Genomic DNA, 17,405 nt, shown 5'->3' on the forward strand with positions numbered 1-17,405 from the left:
AACAAATAAAATAAAGCCTACCTATAGCAACAGTGTTTTGTAAGTAATGTAAGTAATGGGCCCCGCCTGCTAGCCTGCTCCCTAAAATATCACTGGTTTGCTCATTTCTATACAGTTGTACTTTGGTTCTCAAACGTTTCTAGGCATTGGTGGACAAACTTTAGAAACAAAATTTACAAAGACCCATAATCTAGTATCTAGAGTGGTGGACAAACTTGGCCCTCCAGCTGTTTTGGGACTACAATTCCCATCATCCCTGACCACTGGTCCTGTTAGCTAGGGATGATGGGAACTTTTGTTATTGCCAAATGCCAATGTGTTTGCATTATTGCATTTGTTATGAATAAAAAAATCATTTTAAGTTAGAGCTTAATAATTATTTCACTATTAATATACTTCTTCTTAATTGTATTTCAGTTCAACAATTACTTTGATAAAATACATATTTTGTTATGTGCAAATGGTTTTAGGTACATATTAGGTCCAGAAATTACCATATAGCATATATTCAACACAAAATACAGTGACAATTTGTTGTTGATAAAGGACAGCTGGAGATATAAAGGGCCCCATTACCTTCAGTAGCTTCGGGACTCATGAAACCTAAATCCGGCCCTGGCATGAGCATGCATGGGTTGAAACAGGCCCAAGACATACTTGCATGGGTGGAGCCAGGATTTTTTCTTTTTTGAGAGTTGGGAGGCAAGACACCCACCTGTCATCCTTCTCGCTTTTTTTTATACTTTGTTTTAAAAAAAATATTTATACTTTTCAGGTTTATACATTTCACTAATTTTACAATCATTTTAACATTTCAGGACTTGACTTCCTTCCCCCTCTTTCTGCGGTTCCTTAAAATTATTTTTAATATCATCTGCATTTCCAAATTAACTTAATTTGCTCATTTACTCATCTACTCTAAATATATACTCTTATAAAACTGCAGGTTACAGTATCTGTTTGCAATTTATCTGTAAATATTCAATAAACCATCTTTTGGTAAGTTTAATAAACCTTCTTTTGGTAAGTTTCGCCATTTCTGCATGTACGATAAGTTTTTATATCTGTTCTTCCTTTGCTGGGACTTCTGCTTCTTTCCCTTTTGGGGCCGCAGTAGTAGCATACGGTACTGTACATGAATAAGTTGCTATACAGTTTAGGTAGTTCTGTCCCTATAATTCCTATCCTTCTCTGTCTGGCTCTGTCTAGCAGATTCAGAATGAAATGTCTCAACAACGGTTGTTAAAATTACTTTCTTTGGACCCCAAGTACTCAGAAAAACCTGTCAAAATCTTCAGACATTTGAAAACTAGGAAGTTAAATTAAAAAATAAATGCCAGGGAGTACCTTTCATACGGTTAAAGGGTATATTTTGCAAAATTACAAAGAGCATTTTTTATTTTATTTTTAAATCTAAACTAAAGCAAGTTTTCTTGGATTGTCTGAAAACCTTTTCAGCACTTCCTTCTCAAATTCCTCCTCCTCCCAACAGTTTTTCTGTGCACACTCAGTAAGCACAGCCCATTGAGATGCTCCCCTGTCATCGTTGACCTAAGCCAGTGATGGCCAAACTTTGCCCTCCAGCTCTTTTGGGACTACAGTTCCCATCATCCCTCACCACTGGTCCTGTTAGCTAGGGATGATGGGAGTTGTAGTCCCAAAACATCTGGAGGGCCGAGTTTGGCCACCACTGACCTAAGCCTTAGGTTCTGAATGACCGCTCCATGGTACAAGTGACCTCACTGAGCATTTCAATTCCAAATATTCTGATTGTTTCTACTTTTAGTTAAGTAATTTTATTTACTTACTTGATTCAAGGGTGGGGCAGCGGTTACGCCCATGCACACTTGTGTCTGTTCTCACACGCAGAAGTTCAGCATCATCTGTGGCAGGGGGGGGGACCTGCCACACTCAAGATGCCATTGGTTTCCAGCTCTCATCAGCCCAAGCCAATGTGGCCCCTGGTTGACTACGGCCACTGCGAGAACAGGACACTTAGCAAGATAGGCCCTTGGTCTCTACTTGTGTTCTTATTGTGATGGGAGTTTAAGTCCAATGGCATCCGGAGGGCCACAGGTGCCCCCTCCCTCCTCTCTATGACTTCTCCTCCGTCTTTCCCCAAAATATAATGGCCTGCTTGGCCACAGTCATGACTGTCAGTGTAGTTACTCTTCGATTTCACAGCTGCCAAGATCTCAGGCTTGAACTGGAGGTATTTGACCCTTCAGAAGTTGCCTGACATCATTTTTCCTTTATCTCCAGCCACTAAAAACTTAACTGCAAAGACATTAGAAAGGTTTTCCCATGCTCAAGTGATTCTGCACTGCAAGCTGATATTGACATACAGCAGGGGTGGCCAACTCCCAAGAGTCTGCGATCTACTCAGAGTTAAAAACTGGCAGTGATCTACCCCCTTTTTGGGGGTTCAGGTCAAAGTTGTTGAATTTTTTTCAGGGAGGAGGTAAAATTTTGAGCTTTTTTTTTAGGGGAGCCACAGTTGTTCAGCTTCTTTGGGGGGAGCCAATGATCTACCAGTGATCTACCGCAAACGTCCAGTGATCTACCAGTAGATCATGATCTACCTGTTGGACATGCCTGACATACAGTTACAGTTGCTTAGTAGTCAGGGTACTCTCAGCAACACCTCCAGCTTACGGTACTCCTCTTTGGCAATGGACCAAATCGATGTACACATCCGGCCCTGTGGTTAACCACCAATCTCTAAAAGAAGAACATCACTCGTATGCACATTTTGTGGCTAAGGTGCAATGACTGAAGGATGCTCTCACCCACTTTGGTAAGGAGTTTTGTACATTGTTTGGTCAATACGTTCCTGTCTTCACAGGAACATACTGGAGCAGGGAACCACTGTACTATCACACTTGTAATGCCCCTTTTCATAGAAGGGTCATCTAGACACCCTCTCCCCCCGCAATGCAGGAATCTTTTGCCCAATGAGGGGCTCGAACCCACAACACTGAGATCAAGAGTTTGCTGCTCTACCGCCTGAGCTATTTTGGTCCAGCTAAGTCTTTACCGGCCCCACACCTGACATTATGTATGATGTCAGGTGTAGGGCAAGTGGGCATGGCCTAATTGGGCCCACAGGCTGAGGATTCCCCACTGCTGAGCTACAATATGCAGTGAGCCATGCTAAAATATTTTGACCTTGTTCTCTTGATTTTGAATTCCATTAGCCTTGATCCTTATGTGACCATGTTGGGTCACCTGAATGGCATGGGTCCTCGCCCCATCAGCATTGCTCCTTCCCTTTGGTACTTGATAGATGCTTTCCACCCCTTTTAACTGTGAGGGAAACGGATATTCACAGGACTGAAAACAGAAGAGTGGCACTAGGAAACCACCCATGATAAAATACGGATAGTGAATGTGTTTGTTGAGATTTCGCCACAAGAGAAGTTGTAACCTTGAGGAAAGATACCTTTGATTCCATGCACTAACTTTACACTTTTTATTGGAAATCCACCTGGAAATTATCTCATTAAAACATCAAGGTACTAAGCATGAGTGATCATAAAGTTGGTGGCTGTCTTCTTCATCTCTCAGCTTTTAGATTTGTGGGGAATTGAGATGGTTCTGGTGCCTTCTCTAAATATACTAGCCCATGGAAACGAAGCACACATTTGCTTGCATGAAAACGGAACAGATTTAAGGTCCTGTTTTGCTAGCTGGGAATTAAATAATGATCAATATGGATATATGGCTTGTTGCAAGCCATGCAAATCCCAGACCTCTTCAAGCTATTGCTTCTTATTCCCAGAAGACAACTGCCTTGGTTTGCTTAAAACTCAAGGCTGTGTTTTTATTAGTTTTTTCCACAGTCCTGAAAGAGACTGTGCAGGTATTGAAATTAGTTCAAAATTAAATTCATCTAGCCCAATGTCTCTGCTAGATGCTCTAAGGAAGGCCATGACAAGTGGCACAGCTCTTTTCAATCAAATCTTTGAGAAAGCATAGAGGTTCAGGGGTGGACAGACATGAGCTGAGGGAATGGCTGATCTGCCTGTCCTTAATACTATTAGTGGTATATGTATACTGCCATGATCTTGTTTGACCTTCTTTTGAATTAAGTTTGGCCGCCGACTCCTACGGTATCAAACAACAGCCCAAGGATGCTTCTACCATAATCAAACAACTTCATGGCTTGCTCCTTTGGGTTGACAGCTCTAACTGTTAAAGAGAGTGTACGTTTGTTAAATCACAAGATCACTCTTGTAAGAAGCAGAGTAAAACAACGAGCAAACAAAACAACCCCAGAAACTGTATGATTTGCATTTTGATTCTTTATTAAAAGGACCCTATGTGCCAGGTTCAATTCTTTGCAAACCAGGCTTTGAAAACAATGTGCAAATAAAGGCATGGGGTGAAGGGGTTATAATGGAAATAGCTATATCCCTAGTACTTCCAGGGAAGAAGGTAAACCAGCTAGAGCATAATGCTCATATTTTAATTTTTTTCCTCTCTCCCCCACCTGCTCAGCCACTGTTCCTGGGCTTGCTGTCTGCGCTATCCTGGAGAGTGGGAACCTGTAGCACTCCAGTGTTGTTGGACTCCAACACTGGGGCCATACTGCCTGAGGCCGAAGGGGAGCTGTAGACCAACAACATTTGGAGGGCAACAGGATCCCCAGCCCTGCTCTAGCCCATGACTCTATTGGGGTTGGGGGAGGTGGCCAGCGCAGATATTGGGGCTCAGTAGGCACTCATGTGTGTGTGTATGTGTGTGTGTGTGTGTGTTCTGCTAGGGCAAAAGGAAACAAACATAATTTCCCACCTGCCTCCCCCGTAACCCTTGTGCTAAAATAAAATTCAAAAAGATAGCAAAACAGAGAGAGACAGGGAGAGGGATAGACAATCACTTTCAATGCATCACTTCCTCCACACCCACACTCCGTTCCCATTCCCTCTCCCCACCTTAATGTTTGTGTGCTGTGAATAATTAAAAAAACAAAACTATATCAAAGGGGAATTGGGGACAAACTCTCATTTTCTATGGAACTAAGGAGAAAGTTTAGTTTTGATACCAGGAGGAAGAGAGAAAACGCTGCAATGAGGCATCAGTTCAGCCTCTTGAGGTTGCCCATTCTAAAGCCAGTACCAAGGGGCTGTGCAGCATTTATATTATATCAAGTTTATCTCCTTTTCCCTGAATGCCCCCTTGAATTGCACTTAGATTGGATGGGGGCTTCCCCCTTGCTCTCTCCCTGTCCAATGAAGTGAATGGGGAAAAGGGGGAACTGAGAAGAAATCAGGGCGCTGAGAGACTATCCAACCATGTGGGATGGATTCTGCCTCTTGGCTTGGTTTGGCTGCAGGTGCTCAGCTCTCCGACAAAGCCAGGGGGAGAGCACTTTCCACCGAGCTGATACGGACAGCATCTCTTTCCTGCCAAGTGACAATGCATTGATTCCTTTGAATTCTACAGCTTCCACCCAAGGATTCTCAAACGTACTCTCCTATCCTCAACCCAAAATGCATAAAAAGAAACCACACTGTCTCTGGTCAGCGCTTTTCAGCTCGGCTAACTTCTGTTCCGGAGGTGAGTGGAAGAACAAAGTGGAGGCAAAGCTGGTCTGAACATAGGTGGTGGTTGCCCAGCCTAATCCTTCAGAGACGGGGATTCCTCTTTGGCATTTGTTGCCGCTCCCCCAAAGAACCATCATGACATCGCAGTGGGTGGGTCTTCTTGAGTCTGCCTCTCTCTCATTGGCCAGTTGCTAGTTGCTGAGAACATGTTCCTATGGACAGCACGCTACTAGGTGCTGCCATTGAGGTCCTTGGAGCACTGGCTGCAGCAGTCCAAGTGGCTCATATTTACAGCTTGTGGAGCCCTAACCCGTTCCCCTCCGAGCTTTGGTTGGTGAACAAAAATAAAAAATAAAAATCAAACCCAGAGAGACTATCCTGAAAAAACACCAATTCCCTACTTCTTTGCCTGCCTAGAACGTTGATCTGAAAGAAGGTGGTCTGCAACACCAAACATTGTCTTAGCTTTGGGGCTCCCAATCTTTTACCCTGTTGCCTTTCTCCCTTCCTTCAACTCTAGGCCTGAAAACAGGCACATCTCCTGTCCTGCTCCAGGTGTATGCTTGCAAACAGGTAGTTCCTTTGAAGAGCACTGTGCAATACTAGAAGCAGCAGTCAATGATTCCAAAACTCAACTATGACTGATTGTCTCCCACATGATCTTCTCATTGCCTCTGAAAATAATAATAATTCTGGACCCGAAATGTTCTTCATTATTGTTATTATTATTATATCCATTATTTTGTTCTTCTTTATCCATATTTTCTTCTCTTTTTTTCTTCTCTCTTTTAGAAATGTCAAACAAAAGAAGAAAACCCAGCAATAGGGGCTCTGGACCCTGGGGCAAGGCTACTGGGGGGTCGGTAAAGGGTGCTCTGCTGGCTGGGAGGGTTGACTGGGGTTTGTGGGGTTGGAGTCCTACTGGGTTTGGGTCGGAAGAGGCTGCCCTGTTGGGTGCTGGTGCTGTTGGACATTGGGCAGTGGTCAGGGTCTCCGGAGTCACTCTCTGTATAACTGTAGGCCTGAGCCCGGGAGATGCCCTTTTGCTGGCGCCTCCATGAGTTGTAATAAGTCGGGTCGCTGATGTAATGGTTGACAAAAGAATGGGCTTTCTGTTGGTTCTGATCCACTTCGTACTCACTGTCACTTCCCTGTGGTGGGAAAGGGAAAGACAAGAAGAACATGAGAAGAGATCCACTGGATTAGACCCAAGGGCCCATCTACATAGACGAGCAACTTGTTTTCACAGTGGGAAGCCTCACAGTATTTTAGTGGATTATGATATATATGGAAGATTTCTAGTTCCGTAAGCAAACACAGCCAGAGAAGACCTTATGTTATCCACTCTCTGTCCTCAGCATTTTTTTGGTCTCAGACAGCAGGGATTCGCCAACATTATGATTATGATTATGATTAATATTATTATCATTAGTAGCAGTATGCCGCCCTATACCCGGTGGTTCACAACATAAAATCGTGATATAAAAAAACACAAAATACATAATAAAAACAAAAAGACAACTCTTCCACAACACATTTTAAAGGGGCATCAGATATCAATCAGCCAAAGACCTGGTTAAAGAGGAACAGTTTTTGCCTGGCGCCTAAAGGTATATGATGAAGGTGTCAGCTGAAACCTCCCTGGGGAGAGTATTCCACAAATGGGGAGCCACTGCAGAAATGCCTGTTCTCATGTTGTCACCCTACAGACTTCTTGTGGAGCCCCCCAAAGAAGGGCCTCAGAAGACGATCTCAGGGTCCGGGCAGGTTCATATGGAGAGGTGTGGTCCTTGCGGGATTTATAGGGTCTGAGCTCAACCCCTGCTGAAGAAGGGGGGGCTGTTACAAGAATGTCTTCTCTCTCTTCAGCCTGCCCATGCACAGAGTGAGCTTCTGAGACTCCTCTCTTGGTCCCTCTGTTTTCAGAGAGAGAGGAAGGGAAAGGAGAGGGGCAATCCAGGAAGAGAGCCTATTCATACCCCATTCATGGAATTCTCTTTTCCGCAAGTTCTGACACTTACTCTGCTAGGCCAAAACGTGTGTGTGTATGTGTGTGTGTGTGTGTGTGTGTATCCCATGGAACTTTAATTCTTGCTCTTGGTCTATCAGTTCCACTAGCGTTGTGGTGATCTTTTATGGTTTAATGTCTCTGTTTTGAGTTTTGCTTATTTTTTATAATTGGATTTTTTAAAAAATGTTTTAATTTGTAAGCCATCTGGAAAATACTTTGCATGGGATGGAAGTGTTGGAAACCAACCATCCATCCATCCAACCAACCAACCAACCAACCAACCAACCAACCAACCAACCAACCAACAGATATATCCATCAATCGATGTACAGATTTTGAGAAGCATGTTATTACTATATGAATAGACTTGAACATGCACACACCAGCCAGGTATGCAGGTGTTGTAATTCTATACCCAGTTATATTGGACCCAGGGCAGGATTAACCTAACAAGCCCTACCAATGGAAGGTCTGTGCAAGGACCTCTGTTTGCACCACAGGGCTTTCCCACCTTCCTTCCCCATGCCCTCTGAAACTGGCTCTTGGGGAGCTTGGGAGAACCCCAGAACAGCTTGGAGGAGGAGGAGGACATGGGAGAATCATTCCCTCTGTCAAGCTGAAATGCAACATTGAATTCCACCCATTTTACTCAATAGGGTTTCCTTCTGTATGCATGTTTAGGACTGAACTATAAGCCTTCTAGTCATCAGAGTAAAGACAGTGGTACCTGGGTTCTCGAACTTAATCCGTTCCGGGAGTCTCTTCGACTCCTGAAACCATTTGAAAACCAAGGCTTGGCTTCTGATTGGCTGCAGGAACTTCCTGCACTCAAGAGGAAGCCACCTAGAATGTTCGGCTTCTGAAAAACGTTCGCAAACTGGAACACTTACTTCCGGGTTTGCGGCGTTTGGGAGCCTATTTGTCCGACAACCAAGGTACCACTGTACTTCAGAAAAGGCAAATTTTACTGGCAAGCAGCAAGTTGAATGGAGCTGTGCATGAAAGGCACAGTTGTTTCCTTTTTTGTTATATTAGCCGCAAAGTTACCTTAATGGGGAATGAAAAAGGGAACTATGAGAGACAGACTTTCCTTCTAATGAGGGGCAGCTCCTTTTAAATTAGATTGCCAGTAAACTTCCCTCAATATCTCTAAAAGTTATTGACAATTAAATTTAGGAAAGATGAAATTCATCTTGATTTAACTGATTATAGGGCTGCGTGCGATTAATTTGCAAACAATTTTGATTAAGCTAACTATCCTAAATGAACACATTGTGTTGTCATTTGGTTACGGTATTAAAAGGAAGCATTTTATTTTTTTTGCTTTCTGCATTCTCTTTCCCAGAAATGTGGGAGATATAATCATTGCTCTGTGTTTTGGGATTATCTGCAATATAAACAGGCTGTGGATCAGTGTGAGGACAGCAGGAAAAGTGGGGAGGGGTGGAAGAGATGAGAGAAGCAGGAACAGTAAGGAAGAACTGGCCCAGCAATAAGGACAGCCTCTAGCTTATTTCTTTTAACAGAAGATAAGTAATGCCAAATAATTGATGCTTTTGAATTATGGTGCTGGAGGAGACTCTTGAGAGTCCCATGGACTGCAAGAAGATAAAACCTATCCATTCTGAAGGAAATCAGCCCTGGAAGAACAGATCCTGAAGCTGAGGCTCCAATACTTTGGCCACCTCATGAGAAGAGAAGACTCCCTGGAAAAGACCCTAATGTTGGGAAAGATTGAGGGCACTAGAAGAAGGGGATGACAGAGGATGAGATGGTTGGACAGTGTTCTTGAAGCTACCAACATGAGTCTGACCAAACTGCGGGAGGCAGTGGAAGACAGGAATGCCTGGCGTGCTCTGGTCCATGGGGTCACGAAGAGTCGGACACGACTAGACGACTAAACAACAACAAGTAATGATGCAAATCAATTTAGGAGAGCATCATGGCAGCTGTATTCTTTACAGCAGGCACCCCCAAACACAGCCCTCCAGCTGTTTTGGGACTATAATTCCCATTATCCCTGACCACTGGTCCTGTTAGCTAGGGATGATGGGAGCTGTAGTCCCAAAACAGCTGGAGGGACAAGTTTGGGGATTCCTGCTTTACAGCCTAACTCTACTGCCAGTCTTGGAGGCTGAAATGAGCCAAATCACGAGAATAATCTGCAGTTAGTTTCTTGATTCTCTCTTCATCCTCATGCTCCACTTTTAAGACTTCCTTTACACAGCACTTACAGCTCACATCACTCAATATAATGGCAAAGTTTCATCATTAAAAATAAATAAATGAGGTGTTTACATGCCCTTTGCTTGGCAATTTAAGATTTCAGGAACTCCTGAAATCATGGTGGGCTTTAAAATCCCTAGTGCAACAACTCAAGCCACTATAGCAACACGTTCTTTCTCTACTTCCAAAAGTAATCATCGGCCAGTAACCAAGTACTGTATTCCATCTATGGGAACATCTGGTTTAAAAAAAATGTAGAGGGAAGGAGGTGGGGGGAACTGGCCAGGACAGGGCAGACTTGGCTCACTTTCCTCCCTTCAACTCTCCCTCTGCTCTGCCTAATTGAATTCAGCTTCTCCATTTGCAGAAGCACAATAGAGACCATTCATGAGAATCAACGGGCTAGCCAGGGAAGAGATCAAGTGGCAGCTTTCAGCTCATTTCAGCTCTTAGCTGTTCCTCAGAAGTACTCATTCCACCGGTTCAAGGGATGATGCTGGAGGAAGGGGGGACCCACGAGGTGGAGGAAGTTGCTGAGAGAAAGAAGGGAGCTCCACTAGGCCCAAGTGAGGGAAACGAAAGCTGTGTGTTGTGCATCTCCAAAGTGGGGGGGCGGGGCGGCAGGAGAAGTATGATGGGTCATTGTTTCAGAGGCAGGAAGGATACAATATAAAGCAGCGAGGCCAGGTGCATACACAGATAGGATGGAAACTAGGTCTCTGAGCACATCTAGGCCTCAGATGCCCCACCTCCCTACTCTTTTACATGTTCTGGAAACACAAGTTTCATATATGCTTAACTTTAGGATCACACTTGGACAAAATAGGTGAATTCCAATTCACAGTCACCTTGCATATCAGCCAGGGATGGTGAACTCCAGGTTTTCCTGGCCTACAACTCCCATAATCTCATTATTCACATGCCAGCTGGGGCTGATGAAAGGTAGAGTACCGACATCTGGAAGGTTTGCCACCCGTGATACAGTGGGATGCTCCGGGAAACCCAGATATCCCTCATTGACTACCCACTCCAACATCATGTGGCATTTGCAATACCACAGAATGCCAGGATCTTCATTCACATCAACACATTGACTCTGGATTAAGAGGCGACTCTCGTTTTTTGGGAAACAGCCTGATTTTAAAGCTGCTCCTCCAGGCACCCCTGAATCTTTCGTTATGACTGCTGGAAGAGCTGCGAGTACAGCTACAAATCTCAGATATTAATGAAACCCTCTGCTGGGCTGGACATATGGTACATGGCAGCATTGTGGAAATCCTAGTGCCTGGCATGACAGCTCTGAGGAGCATCCGTTTGCAGCAGCTGCTGAAAGGGCTACAGAACACCCAGCTGTTCTGCAGCCTTCTGTTGGGCACTGGCTGGGTACAAACCATGCCTCATGCCCTCTTATGTCAGGGGCCTATGATCAGCCCTGGAGAAATTTGCACGTAGCTGTCTTAGCGGCGTGGACACATCGCCATGGCAGCAATTCCTCCGCCTGCCTAATTGCACCAAGTGCCCCAGCCACTTGGCCAAGGTTCTGTTTCTAAGGAGAGGACAAAGGAGCCATTTTGTTATAGCCTGGCAGGGTTGCCAGCTCCTGTCAGCCTCAGAACTCCTAGTGCCCGTTGCCATTGGCAACAGGGCAAGGGGAAGAAAGGCCTGGCTGCAGCAAGCTGAATGTGTCCCAGTCCTGACTTTTGGGGGGCAGATGTTTGCCTGCTTCTCCCTTACTAGCACCCAGCTGGTGCCTCTGATCACCACCTTATTCTCCAGAAGGAGGTAGAGGGGTCAGACACCAGATTTGCCTCAGGCAGGTTGGCTGTCTAGTAAGTTGGATCGACCAGGACTGAGGAGGACATGGGTAGTTTCTTTGCTCAGAGAATTCACTCTGCGATTTGTCAAGGGGGACGTGTTTTCCTTCCTGCTTTGCAAAACTCCTCCAGTACTCACAGCCACAAACTTGAAGAGAAGAGGGTAAGCAATGCACATTGGTAAGGGCCTGGGGATTGCGGAAACAGCAGGCTTTTAAAAACAAGCAAAACCTTTTAAATAGGGTGCTCCTACTTCACCCCACTGACAGGACAACAACCCCCCCATTTAAATCTCAAGATAGGAGCCTGACTTGCATGTGTTTGTGGCCCATAAATTCTTTTAACAGCCCTCTCTGGACCTGACCCCCATACCCCCTTCTCACCCACCTCCGTCCCTGTCATAGAGAAATAAATTGCAGCTTTTAATTTGGATTTGGGAGCACCACTACACACACAAGTGCGGTAGCTGCCAGCTCTTGAAATGGGAAACTCTAATATCTGTACAGGGCCTGGGGTGGAGCCCTGCGGTTGGGAAATAACTGGTGGATCTCAGCCCAATAGCTATCAAGTTTGCAAAAACAAGGAAGGAGAAGAAAACCATCCTTGCCACTTGTTTTTTTCTGATGATTGGCACCAGAAAAAGAAAAGGCTGGTTTTTGTTGGTCCATTGTAAATCCTAGAAAGAACACAGAAAATTCTAGCAAATTTTCTGTGTTCTTTCATTTTAGATGGATATCTGCCACCTTCTGCCACCTAGCTTTCTGATAACTTGTTTCTCCCCCCACCCCTGGCCTCTTTCCCCCCATTTTTCTGAGAAACTGTTTCTGATCCTGGAACCCATGGTACTTCTAGCAGCAAGCATAATCAGAATCTTGTCATTTCTGACAGCTCAGTGAAGTGAAAGATCTTGTACAGAGGCCTCCAGTGGACAAAACGACCTGACAATGTCGTTTTGTCACATGGTAGCATCTCTTGTGCTGTGCGCACTTCTTGCAAAGCCCATGTTCTCTCAGCAATTCTGGCTCTGTATTCACCATATATTTAAAGTGCATTCTAAGCATACGATTTCCCCAAATAATCCTGGGAGCCATAGTTTGTTAAGGAGGCTGGGAACTGTAGATCTCTGAGGGGGTTAACTACACTTTCGTAGGATACTTTGGGATAAGGTAAACGTAAAGTGACCCCTGACCGTTAGGTCCAGTCGCGAACGACTCTGGGGTTGCGGCACTCATCTCGCTTTACTGGCCGAGGGAGCCAGCGTACAGCTTCTGGGTCATGTGGCCAGTATGACTAAGCTGCTTCTGGCGAACCAGAGCAGCACACGGAAATGCCGTTTACCTTCCCGCTTAAGCGGTACCTATTTATCTACTTGCACTTTGAAATGCTTTTCCACAACCACCTTAGTACTCCTCGATCTAGTTCAACCAGAAATGTCTCCACTGCCAGCCTTTCCGTTTGGCTCACCTGCGAGTCAGAGATTTCCGAGGGCTTCTCCGTGAGGCTGCTGCTCTCGGCTGGGATGAGGTCATTGTATTTGGTGACGTCCTCATCCGAGTAGTGCAGGGAGCCAGGGCTGGGTCTCGGCGGGGACCTCGGGAGAGACATGGAAGCTCTGAGATTCCGTTCAGAAAGGGAAAGTGTTTAGCGCAGGAGAGCAGAATTGCCCTTCCCAAATTCGGTCCCTCTCCCCGCACCAAAGCCTTTCTGCGACTGTACTGGCACAGCCTCTGGTACCTTGTGTAGATTCCGTTCTTCCTGCAGAAGGAATTTTTCACGGACAGGCGGCGGTTGTTCAGCTCCAGAGCAGGAAAGCTGCTCTCATCCAGGCTAACCATCTCACCGTGGCCAAGGGCATTTGACTTGGAGTTGCTCCCTAGGGGTGAGGAGGAAGCCAAGGGGACAGAAGACGTCATCATCTTAGGATTCCTTAGTGGCTAAGAGACAGCGGCCAAATTCTCGCCCCAGAGAGAACAAAGCTCAATGGCTTGTTTCAAGCTTCCTGACTTTATTTAGGGGGTGCCATCCGAGGATTTAAAAATGATGGGGTGGAAACGAAAAGGGGGCACAAAAATCCTTTGGGTGAATAAGTGGTGTGGAGTGCCCAGCTTCCACCTCTATAAACTGCTGGGTACAGCCTTTTGAAGCTATGTGAAATACATTATCCTGTAAGGGTAATTTTAGGGGAGCAAAGCTTACTCTCCCACATTGTGTACACACACACACACACACACACACACACACACACACACACTTTTTAAGCACATCTTGTACTGTACCTCTGGGAAAATCCACATACTGTTCCTTGACTATCTTCCTCTTTGAGATCTTCCGTGGGAACAGTACAGGAGCTAAAGTGAGTTAAGAATTTGCTTGAACTGAAGAAGCAGTTCATATGCTCTTGGTTTCAAGTGCTGAGAAGAGCTTTCTGAGAGGTTAGTTGCGGAGAGGCTGCAGAGCAGAGGGGAAGCCCCCTCTTGCCTGCGCCATTGGCCAGGAGACCATGGGCTCCTGGGAGGCTCCCCTCCCTGCCTCCCTGGAAGAACATCATGGAAACAGGAATCCATGGCTCCATCCATCAGCCAGAGAAGGAGTCTCTAGCAAGAGCTTGCTACAGAATGAACACATATAAGAACTTTGTAGCCAAGAACTTGTGCCTGTGTTTGTTTTACCCCTCCTCCCTCCTCAATCGCCTTTCCTTTCCTGAGCTTGAGTGCAGGGAGCATCTTACTGTAAGCTGATGTGACAGCCTTTTTCAGCTGAAGAGCAGGGTTGAAATAAAGAAATAAATGCATTCTTCCCACCCAAGCAAAAGTCATTTTATGCCTTTGCCACACACCCTCCTAGTCCTCTCTGAAGGCCTCTGGGGTGGGACCATAGCTGGGGAGAGATCATAGCTCAGTGGAAAAGCTTATGCTTCGCATGCATAAGGTCCCAGGTTCAATTCCTGGCAGCTCCTGACAACAAGGGCTGAAATGCTCCAGCCTGAGACCTCAGAGAGCCCCTGCTAGTCAAGAGTAGATGATATTTTGGACACATGGCCCAGTGTGTTAAAAAATGACTTCGTATATCTCTAAGGCTGTAGATTAAGGGCCAATGCAAAACATCAGTCTTTCTACATAGTTCTACAAGGTTATGGTGGGGAGCGGGGGACCCTTTGTGAGCACCATATTGCAAGAAAATGGTTTTTGCCATGTGTTTGGAAACTGCTATATGTGTGATGATGCAGAAGCTTCCTTCCCTGCAGCTGTGTGCATCCATACAAGGGAAGTGACTTGCAAACAATCATTGCAAGCCATTGTTCCAAAAGATGCCATCCCACACAAACTCCACTTCTCCAATCTATTTCGCTGATTTCAGAGGAAAGCTCAGATTTTCCTCACAATTAGAGTAAAGCAAACACCGTTGCGTTCCCTTGCCCCGGTGACCTCTGCAGTTGCCTCTGGCGGTGGCTGGGACATGAAGTCATTTATTTTAAGTGTCAGCTTGGAGTGGCGTCAACAAGGTCATTGACTCCACCCCCCACCCCACCCCCCAATATACCACATTCAGGCACTAGAGAGGGGGATTCTTAGGGTAAGTCCCAGACAGCTGAAGAACAGTTAAAGCTAGGTTTTGCATTTAAGATTCCCCCACCCCATCTCAAATAACTGAGGGAGCTGGTTCAATTTTAATTGGGTAATTGGAATTCAGGAGTCTTAGCTCAGGGTAGTTGATGTGATGCCCTCCAGATGTTGTTGGACTCTAGTTCTCATAATCCCTGGGCGTTTGGTCATGCCAGCTGGGATAGTGACCAGGGCGTGGAAGGAGAACAAAAGAATATAACATCCAAGAAGAGATGGGTGGAAATTCTCATGGGTGGGCCATTGGCTTGGGGAAGAGGTTTGTAGCTAGGATGCTGCAGGCAGGTGTATCATCTCCTGGTTGGAGCTAAGAAGCCAACAAGGAGCAAATCTAAGGATGTTGGGCCAGTGGAAAGTACAGTGCCACTTCCTGCTACCTACTCACTACTGTGCTCTACATGGGATACAGCTTCAAAGCCGCTATTGAAACCTCTCCACCGTGTTTGTATTCAATACCCTCAAAGGAAGGAGCCTTAATTAGGGGGAAAGGATGCCTCAATACGATGTTGTTAGTACCCACCTGAGTCTGACTTCTTGGCATACTTCTTGCTCTGCCCTCGGATGATGAGGACAAAGACCAGCAGGAGGATGAAGATGAGTCCCACCAGAGCAATGACCACCAGGAACCACCACTCCTCATAGAAAGGATTGGCTTTCTGGGCTGCAAGACAGCAAGCAGCACGGAGCAATCAAACACCCTTTCCCTGAAAACCCACCCACGCACATTGTTTCCTTAGTGACCCTGAGCTGAGGGAGTGTTAAGACTTTCACCTTCACCTCTGTTACCTGAAACCGATGGGGAGGGAGAGCTGGGTGTCCCATAGCCATAGTCATTGACAGCAATGACCCGGAAGTCATAGCTGACACCTTGCTTCAATATGTCCATGCTGAAGGTGTATGAGGTCACTTCCTTGGGAATGTCCTTGATGAGAATGTCCCAGAGCCCCTCATCTAGAAGAGAGAGAAAGGAAAAAACAAGTGAATTTGCAACAGAAAATGCATGTGTGTGTCTATGCACCTATAAATTCATTGCACACACACACGCACACACACACACACACACACAGAGAGAGAGAGAGAGAGAGAGAGAGAGAACATGGGGAAATAATTCATATCCACCGCCCTGGGAAGTGAATGAGGGGACCCATAATGCTGAATATATACAGAAAACTCTTGTTTCCTCCCCCTAAAAATGACAATAATTGATACAACCTATTTTCAGACATTTGCAAAGTTCACATAATTATTCGCAATATTAGCATGATGTACATGTCAGTGATCCTTAATTTTTTAATACATTTGAATAAATGTATTGGTCAAATGAAGCTCAAGCTGATCACACAAAATGGATTTGCAGACGTTTGACTGCATGTATAAGGTTATTAAGTAACGCAAAAGAAATTCCAGCCCTGAAGAGAAGCTGACTGATGGAACAAGGGGTTCTGAAAATGTCCTTGTTCTTTAAAAGGTACACCGGGTACATAACTGTCCAGGAAGCTATGGTTTTAATTAGTTATACATATCTGATGATGGTGCCAACCCAGAAGATGGGCTAAATTGACTCTTGAGACATTATAATCCCTAAGGCTCTCTGACCCAGAGAGGAGTAGCAAAGACATATTGCTGAGCAGTATGCTCAAGACAGCAGCAGGTCACTGTGGTGGAGGATTCTTGGGTAGACCTGAAGCCAGTGTAGTCTAAAGACCAGCCTTGTTAATAACAGCATTAACATCAATTGCATGAGCTAAAACATTTTTGGAACCTTTAACTTAGGGGTGTGTGTGTGTGTCACATAATACTTTGCATTTGTGGCACATCGTGGTAATTCGGCAGAGATAGGCAGTCCCCTCTCAGCATCAAAATCGCCGGCATCCAAGCTGGCAAAGGACAGGTGAAGACAGAGCAATCTCTACGTGCCCCATGACTCTCCTGTTAGCCCACAGGAAGGCTAACAGAGGGGTGATGAGGTTTTTCTGTGCACACTGTGGCCAAATAAAATGTCCTTACTTGTTTCACACGACTCTGGGCTCCTTGGGTGATCTCAATTACTACAGACACTCTCAACCTGACCCACCCTCCCCGCCCCGGAAATGCCATTGTGAGTCACTGCCTCCCTGCTCAAGGCAGGAGATTCTGCTCCTGCACTGTCTGAACCAGAAGTAGCTTGATTGACACTGTTAACACTGGC

General features: G+C 45.5%; 1 protein-coding gene across 9 annotated transcripts in view; it reads right to left on the reverse strand.

The window, feature by feature from the left end:
• Window positions 1-4,286: 4,286 nt before the first annotated feature.
• Window positions 4,287-17,405, reverse strand: part of SDK2 (sidekick cell adhesion molecule 2) — a 316,878-nt gene continuing 303,759 nt past the window's right edge. For 3 of the 9 annotated variants that reach the window (XM_088661446.1, XM_088661445.1, XM_060271952.2), the window contains 6 exons: window positions 16,004-16,168; window positions 15,738-15,878; window positions 13,874-13,945; window positions 13,332-13,470; window positions 13,062-13,209; window positions 4,287-6,697 (listed from right to left, as the gene is read on the reverse strand). In XM_088661446.1, coding sequence (XP_088517572.1) covers window positions 6,344-6,697; window positions 13,062-13,209; window positions 13,332-13,470; window positions 13,874-13,945; window positions 15,738-15,878; window positions 16,004-16,168 — 1,019 coding nt within the window. In that variant the 3' untranslated portion in view covers window positions 4,287-6,343. The remainder of the gene's footprint in view (window positions 6,698-13,061; window positions 13,210-13,331; window positions 13,471-13,873; window positions 13,946-15,737; window positions 15,879-16,003; window positions 16,169-17,405) is intronic. The other 6 variants (XM_060271955.2, XM_060271954.2, XM_088661448.1 and 3 more) reach the window with 4 other exon arrangements.

The sequence above is a fragment of the Zootoca vivipara genome, chromosome 2 (genome assembly GCF_965207765.1).
Source record: "Zootoca vivipara chromosome 2, rZooViv2.hap1.1, whole genome shotgun sequence".
Lineage (NCBI taxonomy): Eukaryota > Metazoa > Chordata > Lepidosauria > Squamata > Lacertidae > Zootoca > Zootoca vivipara.